At 44.1% G+C, this 24689-nt stretch overlaps 1 protein-coding gene across 3 annotated transcripts in view; it reads left to right on the top strand.

The window, feature by feature from the left end:
* The window catches only part of WDR70 (WD repeat domain 70), a 292771-nt gene extending 274996 nt beyond the window's left edge, over positions 1 to 17775 (top strand). For all 3 annotated transcript variants that reach the window (XM_056546328.1, XM_056546336.1, XM_056546343.1), the window contains exons 17-18: positions 8005 to 8167; positions 17540 to 17775. In XM_056546328.1, the coding sequence (XP_056402303.1) occupies positions 8005 to 8167; positions 17540 to 17627 (251 nt within the window). In that variant the 3' untranslated portion in view covers positions 17628 to 17775. The remainder of the gene's footprint in view (positions 1 to 8004; positions 8168 to 17539) is intronic.
* Positions 17776 to 24689: the final 6914 nt, after the last annotated feature.

Below are 24689 nucleotides of genomic sequence, written 5' to 3'. Positions count from 1 at the left end.
GTCACAGTATAGGGATAATACACACAGTGATGTCACAGTACAAATATAAATAGTGATGTCACAGTACTGAGGGAAAACAGTGATGTTAAAATTATAAGCATGATTCAAATGTGTTCTATTCCTGGAATAATTTGAGTCTGGTTCCACATATGAGCAGAAGTCACTCATGGACAGTGCAGGCGTCATCTTCTGGCATTGCTGGCTGTCAAATGGATTTCACCTTTTACCTAGATCTTGTGCACTGTTTATATTGTGTAGACTTTTGGTTCTTTTAATGCATTATTGCCGCAGCCATGCTGGTTTTCTCCTTCACAGTGGTCCATGTAACCGCATTTTTGTATGTTTTCTTCAGCTTGTCAAGCTAGAACGTCCCCCATATAAAAAATTACCCTCCAGCAGCTTGTCAGATTGCAAATACAAAGTAAATCTGCCTTTGACTTCCAAATTCATGTGTTCAACGTATTCACCATCGTTCTTCCACATTTACATGGTGACAATGTTTACTTTGGTGATTTGCTTATATCAATATATGTTCATGTTGGAGTCGAGCAAAACTGCATTGAGTGGTGCGCGTAGTAAACTACGTCATGCCAATGCTTAGGGATCCTTTGCTTCATGATCATCTCCTAGGACAATGGTCTCCAAACTTTGGACCTCCAGATGTTGCAAAACTACAACACCCAGCATGCCCGGACAGCCAAAAGCCAAATGTGTAAGTGCTCAGTGCCAAAAAACATAGAATACAACAAACAAATGTGCATTATTACATAAAAGACGAGACTCAAAGAAATAAATATAATATACAAAGTAAAAATGCAGTAAAATAATACATAAAAAATAAGAGATACAAATACATCTGTATCTGGAATGAGTCAATTGTGTACATATACAAAAAAAGTAAGTGTCATAATTAAGGCTGCATTCACACCACGTTTTTGCAATACAGTTTCCGTATCAGGATTTTAATGAAAAACTGATTCCTTAAAACCGGACTAAACTGTATCAAAACGTGTGTACAAATTTTAACCCACATACGGTTAAAAACCGTATACAATTAAAAAAATTATGTCCAATTGAATCCTTTTTTTAAATAAATATCGTATACGTTTTTAACTTTTCACTCCATTATGAATAAAGTTTCACTTGTTTGATTGACATTCCAAGAAAAAATGTGCAAAGTCAAGAACCGTATGGAACGGTACGCACATACGGTTCTGAACGGTTCCCATTGACTCCCATGTTAAAAAAAAAAAAAAAAAACGTATACGGTTTAATACGTTTTTTTTATCAGGACCAACAACTGGGGTAGGCTACGGTTTTGGGTACAGGAAAAAAAAACTGACAAAACCTTACGAGATGCAAAACGGACACAACCTGATGCATCTTTTGGCATACGGTTTTCAATGGAGAGTCAAAGCATACGGTTTTCACATTGAAAACGTATACGTGACTGTATTGCAAAAACGTGGTGTGAATGCACCCTCATATATCAGTAAGTACAAAAACAAATATTTATAAATAAATAAAATCAGGTGATCATCAAAAACAATAAATCATGATGATAAAAGAATAAATGAAGGGTATTCCGGCTTTATACATCTTATCCCCTATACAAACAGTGGTCCTTTGGATAGGGGATAGGATGTCTAGGGGCAGAGGGGGTTGTTCATAATAGACATTTCCAATAATTAGAGGGCTGGTTTGGTTTGAAGCTTATTTTAGGGCTTTTTCATGGGCTGTTCTGAGTCTCAGTCCCAACATTGCTCTTGCTCCCATCTGGCACCCCAGTAATATCTCATTATGTTACCCTTTATAATGCTGACAATGCATATTAGAACAAAAACCAAGTCAAGATAGCAAAAGAACTGCCTGTAGACTAGAGCTCAGCGACCGGATTGGGTAGAGGCACTGATCTGGAGAAGAGGACAAACTATTTTGTGCTGCACTGAAAGTTCCCAAGAACACCGCAGCCTCCATAGTTCTTAAAGGGGTTCTCCACCATAAGGTGATTTTAGTATGTACCTGGCAGACAGTAATGGACATGCTTAGGAAGGATCTGCGCTTGTCTTGGGGCTAAATGGCTATATCATGAGATTACCATAACACTGTGGCTAGCTTTTTGTGAACTGATATTTCCTGTTTGACTTTTCTTTTTTTTTTTTTTTTTTTACTACAAATCCCATAATTCCATTTTCCTCCCTTCCACCCATTGAAACATAAATGAGCCGCATCCATTGAAAAGACCTATGGTTTTCAATCAGGGTGCATACAGCTGTTGCATTAGTTGCAGATTGATCCCTCTCCCACCCAGCGATCGCTCCTCCCATTGAAGCAGACAGGCTCCCTGTCATCAGCTGACTAGTGAGTCAGGTCTCGGACGCATTGCAACCTGGGAAAAATCTGAGACAACAGTCATTTTGTATGCTGTTAAAAATAAATATTGGGGTGAAAATCACAGAAGAATTGTGAGAAAACCGTCACACACAGGTACAGACACTATATTATGAACTACACTAAGTTTACAGCCCCTGTAGCATAGTCAAATAAAAAAAACTCCTGGAATACCCCTTTAAATGGAAGAAATTTGGAACAGCCAGGACTTTTCCAAAACTAGAGGGATGGGGAGATTTGAAGCTTATTTTAGGCCTTTTTCATGGGCTCTCCAGAATCTCAGTCCCAGCATTGCTATTGCTCCCATCTGGCACTCCAGGAATATCTCATCATGTTACCCTACATAATGTAACCTGAGAAATTGTGATGAAAGGTGCATGACATGAAGCAGAATGACAATGTATATTACAGACGGGCTAAGGTCAGGATAAACATACGCACTTTGACCCCCGTCTGCTTCTGTGCGGTGCCTGGTATTTATACTGATATATAGCAACATTTATTGGACAGAAGGTAAGGTCATATATATATATATATATATATATGTATAAACAACATACTATGTTATTGTAACTTTAATTAAAAGGAACTGCCAGATAGATTATCCAATATTCCGAATTATCAGGTGGTCCCCTCCATGCTGAGCGAGCAACTGCAGGAGACCCCCGCTAGCCAGCATAGCCAACAGCATCGGTCTCCAACTAAATCTCTCAGCATTATATGGCTGCCAGTGTGACTGGTACTAGTCACTTTCCCAGTATTTAAGGAAATGCTTCAAATATTGGTGGTCAGCATAAGTCCCTGGAGTAAGGACCATTTCTAGCAATCTGGTACAGTGTACATGTAATATTGTTGAAGGAAATCATCCAGGTCTATGTTGAACTCTTACAACAAAGTATTCTGTGGGTTCTGATGCAGTACAAAGTTCCATAGTCTCCTTGCTTTAAAGGGGTACTCCGCTGCTCAGCATTTGGAACAAAAAGTTCCGAATGCTTAGAGCCGGCGCCGGGAGCTTGTGATGTCGTAGCCCCGCCCCCTCATGATGTCACCACCCATCCCCTCAATGCATTGAGGGGGTGGGGTTTGACATCATGAGGGGTGGGGCTATAACATCACTAGCTTCCAGCTCTAGGCGTTCGGAACATTTTGTTCTAAACGCTGAGCAGCGGAGTACCCCTTTAAATGTAGATTATTTATTTGTCTTTGTTATAACAATAGGTAATTTAATTATTTTTTTTTTTGCTCTTACCGTAGAGAGTTCTGCCATATCACTGCTCTTACAGTAGATTACTCCATAATTCTAGTGTTAGTTCTCTTACTATAAACATCTCTATTGTGTGACTGTTCTTACTGTAGAGAGTCCTATAGTCTTAATGCTTTTACAGTAGAGAACTGTTTAACCTCTCTGTTCCTATTGTATTGTTTTATTTATTCTTTATTTATGAAACAGCCTGAAATGGCATCAACAACCTGGGTCATGGAAAGCTCATGTCGTAAAGAACCAGAGGTAGCACAGACTGAGCAAAACTGCAAACTGTCAGCAACAAAATGAGAGGGTGGGGGGAAGTAAGCCAGGTGTCGTAAATTTTGTGTTATCGCTAATGCTCTCTAATACTGTAAATTCAACATGGCTCCTCATGGCAAAGAACCCTCTGAGGATCTGTAAAAAAAAAAGAATTCTTGCTCTACATAAAGATGGCTAAGGCTATAAGAAGATTGCCCTGGAACTGAGCTGCAACATGGTGGCCAAGACCAGACAGTAGTTTCACAGGACAGGTTTCACTTGGAACAGGCTTCGCCATGGTCAACCAAGGAAGTTGAGTGCACATGCTCAGCGTCATATCCAGAGGTTGTCTTTTGATATAGACATATGAGGGCTGCCAGCATTGCTTCAAAGGTTGAAGGGGTGGGGGGGGGTAAGCCTGTCAGTGCTCATACCATACGCCGTATACTGCAAGGATGCCGTCCTTTGCTGAAGAAAAGCAGACTAAGGACCTGCATTACCGGAATCATGACCTGTGGTCTGATGAGACCAAGATAATCTTATTTGGTTGAGATGGTGTCAAGTGTGTGTGGAGGCAACCAGATGAGGTGTCATGCCCACAGTCAAGCATGGTGGTGGAAGTGTCATGGTCTGGGGCTCCATGAATGGTGCTGGCACTGGGAAGCTACGGTTAATTGAGGGAAACATGAATGCCAACATGTACTGTGACGTACTGAAGCAGAGCATGATCCCCTACTTTTAAAGGCTGGGCCGCAGGGTAGTATTCCATCATTATAACAACCCCAAACACACCTCCAAAATGATCACTGCCTTGCTAAAGAACCTGAGGGTAAAGGTGATGGACTTGCCAAGCAGACCTAAACCCTATTGAGCATCTGTGGGAGATCCTCAAACGGAACGTGGGGGAGCACAAGGTCTATAACATCCACCATCTCTGTGATGTCATCATGGAGAAGTGGATGAGGACTCCACTGACAACCTGTGAAGATCTGGTTAACTTCATACCCAAGAGGGCAGTGCTGGAAAATAATAATATTGACACTTTGGGCCTAATTTGTTGCCAAGGTTTAGACATTAATGTGAGGGGTGGACTCACTTATGGGAGATACTGTATATATAATGTGAGGGGTGGAGTCACTTATGGGATATACTGTATATATAATGTGAGGGGTGGACTCACTTATGGGATATACTGTATATATAATGTGAGGGGTGGACTCACTTATGGGAGATACTGTATATATAATGTGAGGGGTGGACTCACTTATGGGAGATACTGTATATATAATGTGAGGGGTGGACTCACTTATGGGAGATACTGTATATAATGTGAGGGGTGGACTCACTTATGGGAGATACTGTATATATAATGTGAGGGGTGGACTCACTTATGGGATATACTGTATATAATGTGAGGGGTGGACTCACTTATGGGAGATACTGTATATATAATGTGAAGGGTGGACTCACTTATGGGATATACTGTATATATATAATGTGAGGGGTGGACTCACATATGGGATATACTGTATATATAATGTGATGGGTGGACTCACTTATGGGAGATACTGTATATATAATGTGAGGGGTGGACTCACTTATGGGAGATACTGTATATAATGTGAGGGGTGGACTCACTTATGGGAGATACTGTATATATAATGTGAGGAGTGGACTCACTTATGGGAGATACTGTATATATAATGTGAGGGGTGGACTCACTTATGGGAGATACTGTATATAATGTGAGGGGTGGAGTCACTTATGGGATATACTATATATAATGTGAGGGGTGGACTCACTTATGGGAGATACTGTATATAATGTGAGGGGTGGAGTCACTTATGGGAGATACTGTATATATAATGTGAGGGGTGGACTCACTTATAGGAGATACTGTATATATAATGTGAGGGGTGGACTCACTTATGGGATATACTGTATATATAATGTGAGGGGTGGACTCACTTATGGGAGATACTGTATATATAATGTGAGGGGTGGACTCACTTATGGGAGATACTGTATATATAATGTGAGGGGTGGACTCACTTATGGGAGATACTGTATATATAATGTGAGGGGTGGAGTCACTTATGGGATATACTGTATATATAATGTGAGGGGTGGACTCACTTATGGGATATACTGTATATATAATGTGAGGGGTGGACTCACTTATGGGAGATACTGTATATATAATGTGAGGGGTGGACTCACTTATGGGAGATACTGTATATATAATGTGAGGGGTGGACTCACTTATGGGATATACTGTATATAATGTGAGGGGTGGACTCACTTATGGGAGATACTGTATATAATGTGAGGGGTGGACTCACTTATGGGAGATACTGTATATATATAATGTGAGGGGTGGACTCACTTATGGGAGATACTGTATATATAATGTGAGGGGTGGACTCACTTATGGGAGATACTGTATATATAATGTGAGGGGTGGACTCACTTATGGGATATACTGTATATAATGTGAGGGGTGGACTCACTTATGGGAGATACTGTATATAATGTGAGGGGTGGACTCACTTATGGGAGATACTGTATATATATAATGTGAGGGGTGGAGTCACTTATGGGAGACACTATATGTATATGCCCAACACCATACACAATATACTATCGGTGGTCTGACTAGAAATCTCAGTAGAGGTCCATGCTGTTAATAGTCCTCTTACTCATACATTGCAAGTCTCATTGTCTTACTCTTTTTTTTTTTTTTTATTATCTTTTTAACACTCCTTTTTGGGAATATTTTTGACAGCATGAAGTCTACCATGGCCCCTATACGTCACACTTACGATGACCACAAAGGCCCGGTCGTGTCATGGTTGACCCTTCCACTGACCTGACAGAACATTCCTGTGGTCTGCTACATTGCAGGGCAAAAGTACACGCTCTCAAATGTCATAGTTCCTACCAGTGTCAACTTTTTGAGCAAGTCAGACACTATCTCAGTGATGATCCCGACTTCTCCGATGTTCTGCACAAAACATTATTATTCACACTGTTTTATTACTTATTGAGAGAAAAAAATAACCGTGACCACAACTATTAAGTCCCGGCCGTTATTAACGACTGTTTTTCCCTTTCGTGGAATTGAACAATTTTGAGATAATTTTTTTTTGACATTTGTGGTTAGAAAAGTTCAATTATACATTTCGTTCCCCGGCGGCCATGTTCAGTGTGGGAGAAGTGCTTGCCCTACCAAAACAGATACGTAATTCTATATCTGCTAGGTTCTTTGATGCCAAGTGCCAATGTGTCATAGAGGAAGCAAGTGTTCAAAAGAATGCCGTAATAGAGATGTCTGTAATTACTGGGCTATGAATAGATGGCTCGCTGCTCCAAGCCACAGGGAAGTTGTAGGGGCCCGGAGCCTGATTTTTCCCTTTTTTATGGCACAGGTCCAACAAATAGCAAATAAAATGTATAGCGCTTTCTATTGTACAGGTGTGTCTTTCTGCTGAGTTATATTGGCCTCATTATATAGGTATATAGACAATATTAAAGGGGTACTCTACTGCTCAGCGTTTGGAACAAACTGTTCCGAATACTGGAGCCGGTGCCGGGAGCTTGTAACGGATGTCACACCCCCTCCCATAGACTTGCATTGAGGGGGCGGGGTGTGAAGTCATGAGGGTGTGGGGCTATGACATTACGAGCTCCAGCATTCAGAACAGTTTTTTCCAAACACTGAGCGGCGGAGTACCCCTTTAACCCTGACATCAACTTTCCTTACAAGTTCACAAAACAAATCGCAACAACAACATAGTAGGGTCCATTAGGTTGAAAAAAGACCAGAGTCCATCAAGTTCAACCTATATCCCTATTGTGTCTCTACTGAGTTGATCTAAAGCAGGGATTCTCATCTCACCTTTTATACCAATGTTTGTTGTTAGTTGCTTTTTGTAATAGGTTTTTATATGTGATTTAATAAAGATAACATTTTAGCTATATTTGATTAGTTGTTTTGTTTGAAAATTAGCCAATTGGACATTCTTGTCCGTGTTGTCAGTTATAGTGCTATTTTTGAGTTGACCTCTTGTTTCTTCCCCCTCTAATTTATCTATGCTGTGATGTTGCAGGTCGTGGTGGGCGTGTGGGCACCCATGGAGGTACCTTGTCGTCTTTCATTGTGAAGAACATTGCTCTGGATAAGACTGATGATAGTAATCCTCGGGAAGCTATTCTTCGACATGCAAAGGATGCAGCAGAGAACCCATACTGGGTGGCACCAGCATATTCAACGTAAGTTTTATGTCTACATTTACTGGATGTGTTTCCTCATCTACACGGGTGTTTTTTTTTAGTCTTGCAGAATTTCTATGAGATTTTGTAACAGTATTATATTAATAAAGTTAGACATTCCTCTACTGTTGGCGATTGTTGTATCATCGTGGCAAGAGCTTGTTTAAAAATGGGAATTTTTTTTTTCATATGGTTTTTAGAAACATTTTGTAAAGTTAAAGAGGTACTCCCTTGGAAAACTTATTTTTTTAACTCAACTGATGCCAGAAAGTTAAACAGATTTGTAAATTACTTCTATTTAAAAATCTTAATCCTTCCAGTATTAGCTGCTGAATACTACAGAGGTAATGGTTTTCTTTTTGGAACACAGAGCTCTCTGCTGACATCTCTGTCTATTTTAGGAACTATCCAGAGCAGCATATGTTTGCTATGGGGATTTTCTCCTACTCTGGACAGTTCTTAAAATGGACTGAGATGTCAGCAGAGAGCACTGTGCTTGTGATGTCAGCAGAGAGCTCTGTGCTCCAAAAAGAAAACCATTTCCTCTCTAGTATTCAGCAGATAATAGGTACTGGAAGGATTAAAAATTTTTAATAGAAGTAATTTACAAATCTGTTTAACATTCTGGCGCCAGTAGATTTAAAAAAAAAAATATTTCCACGGGAGTACCCCTTTAACAATTACAAAAATATGCAACAGGAATGGAAAACTTCAGCAGTCAATAAAGATACTATCCATCAAAAAGATTTGAAAGGAAGGCATGTGTACAATATGTTTATCAATACAACTCCATACAATCCTACTCCTCCAAGTCCATAGTAAGGAGACATTATATAAGAGAGCCCTGCACCTAAATAAGGAAATGTCTGTGACTGAGAGACCCCTACCAGCCAACCAGGTCAGGCTATAGACCGTATGCAAGGAAAAAAAAAAGAAGCGGTGCCTATAGAGCAGTTAATCCCAGATATTTTGGGAATATCACAATTAATAGAGGTAGATTTGCTCACCTTTATGTGTTGTTCAGGCAGGCGCAACACTGGTTATCGCTTGCAAGATTAGCTCCGTGTCGGGAGGCAGCCGGCCATCAGTCCCGCTGTACAAGCGGTGCAGATGCAGGAGGAAATAGCTGATGGGAAGACAGCCTGGCGGGGCTGACTCCGTAACCAGGGATAAAAAAATCTGATTCTATGCTCAAAGGCTCACTCCCAGAGACTTTACACTGTGTAGAACAGTACTGCCTTTATTTAGTATAAAAGAGGCAGTTTACAGTATGGACAACACGTTTCAAAGGTTGTACCTTCTTCTTTAGGTCCAGTTACACATTATACAGAGTTAACACTGTATATACACAATTTGGGATTCAAAATGCATATAACCACAAGCCAAATGGGACTGTGCTGTGAGCCACGGGGCTTGGTAACATCATCAGTGACCCTCACTCCCGACGTTTTTTTAATTCCAAATTGTGTATATAAAGTGTTAACTCTGTATAATGTGTAACTAGACCTGAAGAAGAAGTTACAACCTATGAAACACGTCCATACTGTATACTGCCTCTTTTATACTAAATAAAGTTGGTACTGTTCTACGCAAAGTCTCCGGGAGTGCGTCTTTGAGCCAAGAATCAGATTTTTTTATCCCTGGTTACGAAATCAGCCCCGCCAGGCTGTCTTCCCACCAGCTGTTTCCTCCTGCAGGCTATAGACTGGGGAAACAACTTAGCTTATGACTGAGAGCCACCCATAAACTTATGCAGCGGGCTCCTCACCAGAGCACATAAGACCCAAGAAACAACATTTAGGCCTGAGAGGGAGTTGCAGACCATAAACTCTATGTATAATGACCTTCCGCCAAAAGGGAAGAAGCAGAGGGCAATCCCAAACCATATGCAATAAAGTGGCATCATCCCGTCCACATCTTGGACACAAAAAGTCAAAGTGTAAGCCAGGCCTATGCAGTTATACCGGGGTCGTATAGACTCTATGGAGTAGGAATAGTTGACCAGCTGGCCATCCTCCAACAGGGACAACAATGGGGTGTAAGACAAAGCAGTTTTCCACTCCTCTAAGGACAGGCCGCCCACATGAGAGCTCCATTTGTCTTGAACAGTAAGGGGTATCTTAGATTATATTAACTTAGAAGCTTGTGTTATGAAGAGAAGATAACACCTGTGGAATCCTGGGATGTCACCACCAACTCCAAAGGGGGGCCAGAGTGGAGACCTAAAGACCTCAACAGCATGATGGAGTTGCAGTTAGCTGTAGAATGAAGTACGCAGCAGATCGAAGTCCGACTGTTATTGCCAATAGGACTTGGAACGACCCATCAGAGTGCCGTTGCCCCAAGTGGACTACCCCCCTTCGCTCCCAATATGTAAAGTCAAACAATGATACGAGTTCAGGAAAAATGGGAATTTTTCATCTTGGCCCCCAGCTTGGTGGGGCTTATTATTCAGCCTCATTTTCTTGCTGTTCTGGGGTCCTGAGTTTGTATTCAACCAAAAACAATATGTACAAGGAGCTTGTATCTTCCCTCCCTTCTTCTTGTGGGGTTTCCCCAAAGTTCTTTTTTTTTTTTTTTCTATTAAATTACAAAAACACCCTAATAGGGTCCTTGTCTTCCTATGTGATTTGTCATAGTGTGTAATAAGGGAATTGGACTGTGAGCCCCACTAGGGAAAATGACTGATATAAATGGTGACTCTATACAGTGCTGCAGAATTTGTTGATGCTATATAAAAAGCAAGCAAAAAAAAAAACTTTTACTTCTTAAAGGGGTTCTCCAACCCTAAAATATAATTCTCAGCAGGCCCTGAATGGATAAAAATGGCACACGTTAATACATTTGCCACGAGTTTGGCACCATTCATGCCCTGCCAGTGCCATGCCTTGTATAAGTCAAGAAAATATATGTAAATGCAAAGCAGGGTATACAAATGCCAGGCAGCTCTCATGCCTTTTCAAGGTAGCTTTCCCTTAAAGGGGTACTCCGCTGCTCAGCGTTTGGAACAAACTGTTCCAAACGCTGGAGCCAGTGTGAGGTGGTTTTTTGCGTCCGCTCCTCCCCCAGCTCTCCGAACATTTCCGAAGCTAGAACTGGGGGAGGGCAGAGCAAGGCGAAGGAGAAAGTTCACGCCCCCTCCCTCATCTCCCCTCCCTGAGCTCGGCTGGACGCAGATCTCTACGGCCCGCCCCCTCCCTGAGGACATAGATCGCCACGGCAGGTCCCCTCCCTCATCTCCCCTCCCTGAGGACGTAAATCTCCACGGCAGGTCCCCTCCCTCATCTCCCCGAGCTGAGGACGTAAATCTCCACGGCAGGTCCCCTCCCTCATGTCCCCGAGCTGAGGACGTAAATCTTTACGGCAGGTCCCCTCCCTCATCTCCCCCAGCAGATCTCCACGGCAGGTCCCCTCAAAGGGGGACATACTGCACGGGCTACAGGCTAAAGGGGGACAAAGGAAGACATACTGTACGGGCTAAAGACTGCACAAGCTAAAGGGGGACATACTGAGCTCTATGTGTAAAGGGGGACCTACTGTACAGGCTAAAGGGGGACATACTGTATGGGCTAAAGGGGGACATACTGTACGGGCTAAAGACTGCACAAGCTAAAGGGGACATTTAGCTCGTACAGTATGTCCCCCTTTAGCCCGTGCAGTATGTCCCCCCTTAGCCTGTGCAGTATGTCCCCCTTTACACACAGAGCTCATTGGGAGCACTGCTCTACGTCATCAGCTCGGGGAGATGAGGGAGGGGACCTGCCGTGGAGATCTATGTCCTCAGGGAGGGGGCGTGTCGTAGAGATCTGCGTTCAGCCGAGCTCAGGGAGATGAGGGAAGGGGCGTGAACCTCCTCCCTCCCCTTGCTCTGCCCTCCCCCAGTTCTAGCTTCGGAAATGTTCGGAGAGCTGGGGGAGGAGCGGATGCATGGATCTACGGGGGCGCAAAAAACCACCTCACACCGGCGCCCCCTACCATAGACTTGTATTGAGGGGGTGGGGCTATGATGACACAAGCTCCCGGCACCTGCTCCAGCGTTCGGAACAGTTTGTCCCTAATGCTGAGCAGCGGAGTACCCCTGTAAGGGAAAGCTACCTTGAAAAGGTTGCATAAGAGCTGCCTGGCAATCTTCCTTTTTTACACTAAAATGTTTTTGTAGACCCATTTCTTTTTCTTCATTTTTACAAGTGCTAAAAGGATAAAAAGCCACCAAAATTTGTAACCCCATTTCTCTCGAGTAAGGAAATTTCATATGTGGATGTAAAGTGCTCTGTGGGTGCACTAGAGGGCTCAGAAGGGAAGAAGCGACATTGGGCTTTTGGAGAGCGAATTTTACTGAAATGGTTTTACACATGGCACACTATTTGGGAAACTACACCCCTCAATAAACGTAACAAGGGGTGTAGTGAGCCTTAACACCCCGCAGGTGACTGACAAATCTATGCGAAATTTAGACCTTAAAATGAAAAATTTTATTTAAAAAAAAAAATGCTGGTGTTTTCCCAAATTTTTCATTTTCACAAGGGGTAATAGGAGAAAAAGCCCCACAAAATTTGTAGCACCATTTCTTTTGAGTAAGGAAATACCCCATATGTGGATGTAAAGTGCTCTGTGGGCGCAGTACAGGGCTCAGAAGAGAAGGAGCGCCATTGAGCTTTTGGAGAGAGAATTTGGCTGGAATAGAAGTCAGGGGCCATGTGCGTTCACAAAGCCCTCCCCCCCCCCCCCCCGTGCTACCAGAGGCGTAGACCCCCCCCCCCATGTGACCCTATTTCGGAAACTACACCCCACACAGAATGTAACAAGGGGTGCAGTGAGCATTTAAACCCCACTGGTGTTTGACAGATCTTTGAGTAAAGAAAATTTTTCATTTTCATTTTCATGTACCACTGTTAAAAACTGCCCCGTGCCACCTCAATCCTGCTGGGCAAGGGGGACTGGTGCTATCTTGGACAGTACCAGTCACCCTTTTTTCCCAGATCACCAGGTCACCAGCCAGAGACCCGATTTTCCCAGAATCGCCGCAAATGCCGGTCTGAATTGACATGTCTCAGGACCCTCCCCCCCAGGGGTTTGCACGGGTTGCCTGCTGAACGATTTCAGCAGGCATCCTGTTCCATTCACCGCCTGGTTACCGGCGGTTAACGGAAACGCTGAGGGCGTACGCCCTTGGTCCTTAAGTACCAGGGAGCAAGGGCGTACTTGTATGCCCTTGATCCTGGAGAGGTTAAAGGCCCATTCACACTATGGAATCTGTAGTGGGTGCTGAATTAGTTGGTTCCAGGACCACTCAGAAGTGCATTTCCAAACGGATTCCACCAAAGGATTTTAAACATGTTCTTTCTTTCACTGGAGTATGGGATCAGGAATTTCCATGGCGGAACGTCCACCACGGAGATTCCATAGTGTCAATGGTGCAATAGAATACCACTGAAAACAGTAAAAGGCTGCTGCACTGGAATTCTGCTCAAAGAATTCAAGAGTCGGATATGTGTTTGCCCCGGTGGCATACTGCCCTTCTGAGGCTGCTGATTATCTGTGTTCATGGAGACCAGTGTAATCTCACCTCCCTCTACCCCTGTGGATACCACACCCGGACCCTCCCCAGAACTAATGTATTCACACTTGGTCTGTGCATTCACAACTAGTAACTGTAAATTCCCATACCCCCCCCAGGATAATGTAAATTGTATGGATACAATGTTTTGATGCTTGGTCGGTGTGCAGCACTGTAAGAAAACAAGGGTTAACCTTGGCCGTTCATGTGGAATTGATGTGCACTTATTTAGCCACATTTCCCATTTCTGACAATAGCTGTCAAGTCCACATGCTTCCAGCTATTGTTCAGCCAGCCTGACAAGCGTACACATAAATATATGTATCTCCTCCTGTGTAAGCTAATAGCGGCCATCGCCTCCATCCTGCTCACTTCAAGGCCGGCTCCCTTTCCCCTCTGGCTCCGACTCTTTACAAAGGCCTGTAATGCAATCAGCCCACGTGTGGGACGTCGGCCCTCCCGGGATCAGTGACTATTAAATCTTTCATGACAGTAACATTGCAGGTGTCATGAATGTAACCTAATACATGGAGTATGAAGCTCATTCCATGAACCTGTTACCATATTACCTTTGTGTCATTTGCTTCTGGGATGGTGGGGGCTTGAATGTATTTCTGCACAGTATGAGGGGTGTGACAGAGGAGGTTATAGCCCCTGTGGGTGTATGTGTGTGCATGGGGATATTTTTTGGCAGATTTTAATACAAAAAGTCTCAAAAAGAATATGTGGTTTATCAAGATTCTTATCGTGACTGTGGTGGCTACATATAGCTGACCATCTTACTTATTTGTACACTGGTAGGTAACAGTGGTATATGACTGTGTAATAGCTAGCAATGGTATTATGTGCCTGTATAGCAGGTAGTATATATGCCTATAAAGTAGGTAGCTGCGGTATACTGTGCCGCTATAGTAGGTAGTGATGTTGTACTTTACTTGTATAATAGGTAGTTGTGGGATAACATACCTGTATAGTAGGTAGTTGTGGTATAACATACCTGTATAGTAGGTAGTTGTAGTGTCAATGATGGTTGCGGAAGAGGCCTTAAAATATGCGTGACTGCTGCTGTATAATGCTGAGTCTCTACATAAAGAAATATACACCAGACAAAATGTTGGTATAAAGCTCTTTCTCTGTAAGAAAACTCAAAGTTCCCAAGTGTTATCCGAGAGTTCTCCAAGAGAGTTCTTATTTATTTTACAGAAGCAGATTAGTTTTTACATATGACAAAAAAGGGAGGTTAGTTATGACGTCAAAATCATCATGTTACATTTTGATTGGTTAGTTGAGCTTTATCTCTGTATATATTAGCATATTTAAGTATTTATTTATTTCTTGGCCAAAGTTCACTTATGCAGCTCTTTCATGCTGAGGCTGGAAAAATCCAGATCTTTACCCTTCTATACAATCTGTATTTTCTTCAAATGTTTAGTCTTCTGATGTCTCATCTTGGGCCTCCTGGCATCATTCCAAGGTGTCTTTCTTAGTTGCAAGCAAAGTGCAAGCTGGATATAGGTTAAGAGTAGGTAACAAATATATTTTTTCTGCATTAGAAATGGCATATAAATATACAGTGGTCCCTCAACATACGATGGTAATTCGTTCCAAACGACCCATCGTTTGTCGAATCCATCGTATTTTGAGGGATTCGTGCAATGTAAAGTATAGGAAGTTATACTCACCTGTCCCCGCCATTCCAGACCGCGTCCTCACCGCTCCCGATGCTGTCCCAGGGGCTCCCGATGCTGTCCCACTGCTTCGGCGTCTTCTTCGGGATCCTCTGGATTTTTCCGCATCTTCTCCGGTGTCGGGGCCTCGCTTTCTGGTGACGTTATTACGTTGCGGCGCCGGGACAGCGTGCGCACAACGTAATAACGACGCCGGAAAGCGAGGGCCGGACCCCGGAGAAGATGCAGAAAACGCCGGAGGATCGCGAAGTGGACCCGGAGCATTGGGGATAGGTAAGTGAACCTGTCCGGGATGCTTAAACTGCTATCCGACAGCAGCTTAAGCATTTTGCGCTGTCGGATAGCAGTTAATGCGATGGCCCCGACATATAAAAGCATCATATGTCGATGCTGACATAAACATGCGATGGCCTCTGAGAGGCCATCGTATGTCGATTTGATCATATGTCGGGGCCATCCCATGTCAGGGGGTTACTGTATAAGTATTAATACATATTGAACGGCAGTCAGAATTTTAATCAACTTGTCAGTAGTGTAACATACCTGTATAATAAGTAGTTGTGGTATAACATGCCTGTATAGTAGGTAGTTGTGGTATAACATGCCTGTATAGTAGGTAGTTGTGGTATAACATGCCTGTGTATTATCTAGAAGCCATATACAGTACCATGCCAGTATGAACACCCATAGACTTGATGACAGAAGTATTTTCTTCATTGACATTTGTGTCGGCGATCATTTATTGATCCTGGTAATACAGAGTTGTCTTCTATATGAGGCCCTTTTGGCCATGAAATGCCTCCTTTATCCATAGAGGATGATGGGTGTTTCTGATGAGTCACAATCCTGATCTCTATCTTATTGTGGATTCTGTCATTTCCATCCCATTCATTCAGTGAGGACTCAGATGTCTTGACTGTGACAGATTCTCAGCTTTCTCCATGTGAAACCATTAGCTGCGTAACACGGAAAAGGCATTTTATCATCTTGTAGCCAACCTGTGACTTTATGCAATTACTATTGTTATTTACAGTGGTATCTGAATCAATGCCTAGGAATAAGGCCGGAGGAGTCGGTGAATATCCTAACCATGACTTAAAGGGGTATTTCGGTTTTATGCATCGTATCCCCTATCCAAAGGATAGTGGTAAGATGTATGATCGTCATGCCACGCCTCTCCATTCATGTCTATGGGACGAGGTGTGACGGTCTTCACGCCCCCTCCCATAGACATGGATGGAGGGGCGTGGCATGACAGCCTTGTCTCGGAGACAGCGCCCGGCACAGAATGCCGGGGGCTCCACAGAGATCGTGGGGAGACCCCTGCGATCATAAATCTTATCCCCTATCCTTTCGATAGGGGATAAGATGTATAAAGCCAAAATACCCCTTTAAGGCCCCATACAAATTTGTTTAGAAAATCAGCCAAGCCTGACAATTTCTATGGGACCTGATGACATTTGTGTATGGGGGTACCGTGACCCCCCTGACAGCTGATGTTGAAGGATGAGCAGGCCTGCTACTATACTCAACTACTATAATGCTTTGTCGGGTTGTGTGCCAAAAAAAAATTGTAGGGAATTAATACCCACAAAGAAACCTACACAACATTGTAGTAAATCAGGGCCAGTATGTGACACTGAAACAACACTGTGCGTGTGAGGGGGGATTCCACACGTGGTTGAGCATTTCATAAATACAGGTTTTTGTTGCAGATTTGCATTAAATTTTACACTTTATATCGTAAAATCTGTAGTGGCCGTTCTTCTTCCTTTACAATCTGCAGCACATCCTAAAATATGCACATATGTTTTTGTTTTATTTCTTAATTTTTTTGTATTGTTACTATACTGTGGGTAGAATTTTAAAAACCAGACCCATACTTGTGCATAGTATTGTAGATCTTCGGGACAGAATCAGCAAAAAAAAAAAAACAATCTACAATCCCACAAACTCCATACAGATCTTAGCCCCCACATAGGAGACAACACATTGAATCCAGAACCCCTTCCAAATCTCAGGATTCCTCTGTCTCCAGTTGTTGTATTGTCCCTCACCAGAACCCATATAAAAGCTATTTGTCCTCTGTTCTCCTCACTTTTCCCCAATGGTTTCCATGTGTTGTAGGACGCAGCCAGAGGCCGTTTTTGCAGAGATGGATTCTGAAGAAGACGAACCAGACGATGAGCCAGAGTGGAAAAAGCGTAAAATCTGAGAAGGCGACATTAGAACTGTGTAACTGGAAGCTGAAGAATCCATTGTCATGTGATGTCTGTATTTTATTGCTCATCTTATTTTTATATGAATAAAGTAAGCTGTACCACCCAGAGAATGGGATTTGTCAATTACTTATCAATGAACGTGAATCACATAATAAAGTGAGGCAAAACCTATAAAGAACGTGCTAGGGCCTTGTCATCTCTGTTCCAGAGGAGCTTTCTGCTGCAGCTGCTTCCCAGACAAGACAGACAGAGAATAGAAAAGAGCCTAATCCTCATCCTTCTTGTTTACTATGTTTCTGCTTCATCTGTGCATCACGAAAAGTTCACCAACTTTTTCATATACACTTGGATATACTTAGAGAAGGATCTGGTTGTACTTGTAGATCATAGACTACAGAACAGCAGGATATTGTCATAAATCAAGAGGCATGGACTCGAGGGACAGGGACATAATACTCCCCCTTTATAGAGCATTGGTATGGTGCACCTGGAATATGCTGTTCAGTTTTGGGCACCTGTCCATAAAAGGGACATTGTGGAGCTGAAAAGGATGCAGAGACGTGCGACTAAACTAATATGGGGCATGGAACATCTTCTCTATGAGGAAAGATTTAAGGAATTACAGTTGTTTAGTCTTGGGAAGAGACGTTTGATCGCCGCGTCGAAAATGAAAGTGAAAGCTTCCCGGAAGTTCAGTCGGGCTGATCGGGACCATTGCGGTGAAATCGCGGTATCCCGATCAGCTATAACACGAGCGGAGGTCCCCTTACCTGCCTCCGTCACGTCCAATCGGCAATTGATTGCTCCAAGCCTGAAATCCAGGCTTGAGGAATTGACCGCCGGTAACACTGATCTTTGCCGTGTCCATGCACGACAATGATCTGTGTAGCAGATCAGTGTGTGCAGTGTGATAGCCACTAAGGGGGGGCTATAACACTGCAAAAAAAGTGTGAAAAATAAGTTATTAAAGATCATTTAACCCCTTCCCTAATAAAAGTAAGAATCTCCCCCTTTTCCCATTTAAAAAAAATCTGTGTAAATAAAAATAAACATGTGGTATCGCCGCGTGCGGAAATGTCCGAACTATAGAAATATATAATTAATTAAACCGCACGGTCAATGGCGTACGCGCAAAAAAAAGTCTAAAATAGCGTATTTTTGGTCACTTTTTTTATAATGAAAAAATGAATAAAAAGCGACCAAAAAGTCCAATCCATATAAAAATGGTACCGATAAAAACTTCAAATCACCCATATGCGGAAAAATAAAAAAAAGTTATAGGGGTCAGAAGATGACCATTTTAAACGTATACATTTCCCTGCATGTAGTTATGATTTATTTTTTAGAAGTACCGTATTTATCGGCGTATAACACGCACTTTTTAGGCTAAAATTTTTAGCCTAAAGTCTATGTGCGTGTTATATGCCGATACACCCGCAGGAAAGGCAGGGGGAGAGAGGCCGTCGCTGCCGGCTTCTCTTCCTGTGCCTTTCCTGGGGTCTAGAGCCCTGCTGCCGGCCCTTCTCTCCCCCTGGCTATCGGCGCCGCTGCCCGTTCTGTCCCGCTGACTATCGTGCCGGCGCCCCATCGTGCCGGCTGACTATCGTGCCCCGGCGCCGATAGCCAGGGGGAGAGAAGTGGCGCCGACACCTGTTGCCGGGGTCGGGTCCGCGCTGCTTCAGGCCTCCGGTGTGCGTCCCCTGCGTCCAGAGGCCTGAAGAAGCGCGGACCCGACCCCGGCAACAGGTAATTATGCAACTGGGGATGGGGGGAGGCAACGGGGCAGCGGCGCCGGCAATGGGTGCCGCTGCCCCTTCTTTCCCCCTGTCTGTCGGTGCCGCTTCTCTCCCCCTGGCTATCGGCGCCGGCACCGATAGTCAGGGGGACAGAACGGGCAGCGGCGCCGATAGCCAGGGGGAGAGAAGGGCCGGCAGCAGGGCTCTAGACCCCAGGGAAGGCAGGGGGAGAGAAGCCGGCAGCGACGGCCTCTCTCCCCCTGCCTTTCCTGGGGGTATATCGGGGTATACACGCGCACACACGCACCCTCATTTTACCATGAATATTTGGGTAAAAAACTTTTTTTACCCAAATATCCTTGGTAAAATGAGGGTGCGTGTTATAGGGCGGTGCGAGGTATACCCCGATAAATACGGTAATGCAAAATCAAACCTACACAAGGGTAGGGTATCATTTTAACCGTATGGACCTACAGAATAAAGATAAGGTGTAATTTTTACCGAACAATGCACTGCGTAGAAATGGAATCCCCAAAAGTTACAAAATGGCATTTTTTCTTAAATTTTGTCGCACAATTAAATTTTTTTTTCATTTCGCCGTGGTTATTTTGGTAAAATTACTAATGTCACTGCAAATTAGAATTGGTGGCGCAAAAAATAAGCCATAATATGGAATTTTAGGTGCAAAATTTAAAGCATTATGATTTTTAGAAGATGATGAGAAAAAAATTAAAATGCAAAAACGGAAAAACCCTGCGCACTTAAGGGGTTGGGGGGGGGGGGGGATAAGATCAACGTATATAAGTATATGAATAGGTGACAAGACATCTTCATCAATGCATATGCAGAAACATAAAATCACACCCCTTTCCCTTCATCCACCCATACCCTTTCCCTTCATCCACCCATACCCTTTACCTTCATCCACCCATACCCCTCCCCTTCATCCACCCATACCCCTTCCCTTCATCCACCCATACCCCTTCCCTTCATCCACCCACACCCATTCCCTTCATCCACCTCTACCCCTTCCCTTCATCCACCCATACCCCTTCCCTTCATCCACCCATACCCCTTCCCTTCATCTATCCACACCCATTCCCTTCATCCACCCATAGCCCTTCCCTTCATCCAATTATACCAGCCCCCTTCATCCACCTATACCCCTGTCCTTCATCCACCCTTAACTCTTCTCTTCATCCACCTATACCCCTTCATCCACTCATACCCCTTTATCCACTCATACCGCTTTATCCACTCATACCCCTCCCCTTTATCCATCTTTACCCCGTCATTCATCCATACCCCTCCCCTTCTTCCTACCATACCCCTCCCCTTCATCCTACCATACCCCTTTTCTTCATACACCCATACCTCTTTTCTTCATCCTTCCATACCTTATCCCTTCATCCACCCATACCCCTCCCCTTCATCCACCCATACCCCTTCCCTTCATCCACCCATACCCCTTTCCTCAATCCACCCATACCTCTTCCCTCCATCCATCCATACCCGTTCATCCATCCATACCCCACCCCTTCATCCAGCTATACCCCGTCATCCACCCCTACCCCTTCCTTTCATCCACTCATACCCCTCCCCTTCATCCACCTATACCCTTCATCCACTCATATCCCTCCCCTTCATCCATCTATACCCCGTCATCCACCCATACCCCTCCCCTTCATCCTCCCATACCCCTTTTCTTCATCCACCCATACCTCTATTCTTCATCCTCCCATACCTTATCCCTTCATCCACCCATACCCCTCCCCTTCATCCACCCATCCCCTTGATCCACCCATACCCCTTCCCTTCATCCTCCCATACCCCTTCCCTCTATCCACCCATACCCCTTCCCTTTATTCATCCATACCCCTTCCCTTCATCCACCCATACCCCTTCATCCATCCATACCCCTCCCCTTCATCTGCTCATATCCCTCCCCTTCATCCATCTATACCCTGTCATCCACCCATAGCCCTCCCCTTCATCCTCCCATACCACTTCCCTGCATCCACCCATACCTCTTCCCTTCATCCACCCATATCCCTTCCCTTCATCCACCCATACCCCTTCCCTTCAACCACCCATACCCCTTCCCTTCATCCACCCATACCCCTCCCCTTCATCCACCTATACCCTGTCATCCACCCATACCCCGTTATCCACCCATACCCCATCATCCACCCATACCCCTCCCCTTCATCCACCTATACCCCTTCCACCTATACCCCGTCATCCACCCATACCCCTCCCCTTCATCTTCGCATACCCCTCCCCTTCATTCTCGCATACCCCTCCCCTTCATCCTCGCATACCCCTCCCCTTCATCCTCGCATACCCCTCCCCTTCATCCTCGCATACCCCTCCCCTTCATTCTCGCATACCCCTCCCCTTCATCTACCCATACCCCTTCCCTTCATCCTCCCATACCACTTCCCTTCATCCACCCATACCCCTCCCCCTCATCCACCCATACCCCTCACCCTCATTTTCCCATACCCATCTTCTATATCCACCCATACCCGTTCCCTTCATCCACCTGTGTCTAATTAAAGAAATTGTGCATGCAACATAATAGCATGAATTTTCAAAAAGATGCTCAGCAGGAGAAAAGACACACAACAATGAAGTTACCACATCCTACGTTACTTTTTGCACCAAAACATTTTTGACACAGATAATAAATGCAATAAATCTATCTGTGGACACTAAGCCATGCTGCCTCCAAGTGCAAAAATGGTGAAGCAAACTGCAAAAAAACATAAGGTGCACAGCCTTCCAAGCCAAAAAATCACTAGTGCAAAAATAAATTGTTCAAAAACAACAATAAATGTCCACCTTTTATGTTTTTATTCCACTTCAATTCTCTGCATATAGACCCATACATACAGTGGGACAAGAAAGTATTTAGTCAGCCACCAATTGTGCAAGTTCTTCTACTTAAAAAGTTGAGAGAGGCCTGTAATTTTCATCATAGGTATACCTCAACTATGACATAAGAGACAGAATGAGAAAAAAAAATCGATAAAATCACATTGTCTGATTTTTTTTAAAAATGTATTTCCAAATTATGGTGGAAAATAAGTATTTGGTCACCTACAAATAAGCAAGATTTCTGTCTCTCACAGACTTGTAACTACTTCTTTAACCCCTTAACGACCACGGACGTAAATGTACGTCCTGGTGCGGCAGTACTTAGCGCACCAGGATGTACATTTACGTCCTGTGTATGACCGAGAGCATCGGAGCGGTGCTCGTGTCATACACGGCAGGTTCCAGCTGCTAGCAGCAGCTGGGGACCCAACAGTAATGGCCGACATCCACCATCACGTGGATGTCCGCCATTAACCCCTCAGATGCCGTGATCAGTACAGATCACGGCATCTGCGGCAATGCACATGTTAAAATAGATTATCGGATCGCTTGCAGTGCTGCCGCGGGGATCCGATCATCTGTAATGGCGGACAGAGGTCCCCTTACCTGCCTCCGTCCATCTCCTGCTCTGGTCTGAGATTGAGCAGACCAGAGCAGAAGATCACCGATGAAACTGATAAGTGCTATGTCCTATGCATAGCACTGAACAGTATTAGCAATCAAATGATTGCTATAGATAGTCCCTTATGGGGGACATAAAAAGTGTAAAAAAAATAATAAAATCCCCTCCCCCAATAAAAAATGAAAATTGTCAGTTTTTCCCATTTTACTCCCAAAAAGCGTAATTTTTTTTTTCATAAACACATTTGGCATCGCCGCATGCGTAATTGTCCGAATGATCTAAATATAATGTTAATGATCCCGTACGGTGAACTTCGTAAACATAAAAAAAAAAGTCCAAAAGGGGGCGTGGCCTGGCTGCCGAGGCAGATGGCCGCAGATTAGGAGAGCTCCGCTAGCCAGCCTGAAAAAGCGTCTATTAAAGCGCTTTCTGCCGTTGCCAACTCACCCCTGTACCCCTGCCAGGTCCCTAACACCCTGCCTACCATGCCGGTGAGACGTCGCAAGCCCAGGAGGGACGGCGTGCTCAAGTTTGGAGAATTTGCGGACTCTCACAATTCCTTGATTGATTCTCACAACAGTTTGGATGAGGAATTTTCCATGCTTAAATCTTAAGTGGCTGACCTGGAGGACAAGAGCCGCAGTTAAATTACGTGGCATCCCTGAGTCAGTGCCACCTGCTGACATCCCGGAGCATGTTCACTCCCTATTGAAAACCGCTCTTCCTAATTGCTCACCTCAAGATCTAGAAATAGACAGAGCGCAAAGGGTCCCGCGCCCGAAACACCTAGAGGACTCAGTTGCCCGAGATGTGCTTGCACGCATTCATTTCTTTAGCGTTAAGGAATTGCTAGAATTCATGAGACGCAACAATGGCCTTCCTGCACCATATCACCACATCTCGGTTTATGCAGACCTGTCCGCCTCTACGCTCCAGTCAAGGAGAGCCTCCAGTCACCGCATCCCTCCGATCAGCTAAAATCCCATACCATTGGGGAGTCCCAATACGTCTTCTGATCAGATATGAGAATTCGCTACATGTGGTGTGTTCTCTTGAAGAGGGTCTTACTCTGCTTAAGTCCTGGAATGTCAGCTCCCCAACAATCTCACCTGGAGAAAGACTGGTCGGCGACCTGAAGAATCACACGGCAGAGACTCTTCATCAGGTCCTTACTGCAGGCTGTGATATAGTGGCTGTCCGCACATGGCTTCAGAGTGGACTTTCACCCCACTTGTAAACGGTTGACTATATACCCTTTGTGTCCTTTTGTTTTTCTGTTTGTCTTGTTTTTTGTTTATTCATTTGTTATGTTCCAAGTTCACTCACCAGCTGTGGTAATGTCTCCACTTACAGTAACCGGTGCCATGTCATTGTCACCTAGACGGGCGCACGCTGGCTGGGAGGTGCGACCTGTCTTTTCCTCTCTGATATCTATCTACTGTGTATTGCATGCTTTATACCTTAATACTTAGTCATGGTAATCAATTTATCTAGCATAAATGTGAATGGTCTGAATACGCCTCATAAGCGTTCGTATCTTTGGAGGGAGGTGCAGCTACTGGGCTGCGATGTTTTATGTGCCCAGGAGACGCATCTCCTAGCCAGGGACGCCTATAGACTACAACATCCTGCTTACCCTCATATTTTTCATTCCTATTATAGCGGTATGTCCAGAGGGGTCCTGATCGCCATCAGAAATACGGTTTCCTTCAAGCTACACGATTTCGTAGCGGACTCACATGGTTGGTATGTACTTCTACGCTGCACCATCAAAGCCTCACGCTTCACCATCCTATCTATATATGCGCCTAATGTGG

This window comes from Hyla sarda, chromosome 1, assembly GCF_029499605.1.
Source record: "Hyla sarda isolate aHylSar1 chromosome 1, aHylSar1.hap1, whole genome shotgun sequence".
NCBI classification, from domain to species: domain Eukaryota; kingdom Metazoa; phylum Chordata; class Amphibia; order Anura; family Hylidae; genus Hyla; species Hyla sarda.
This window is presented reverse-complemented; position numbering and strand designations above follow the sequence as displayed.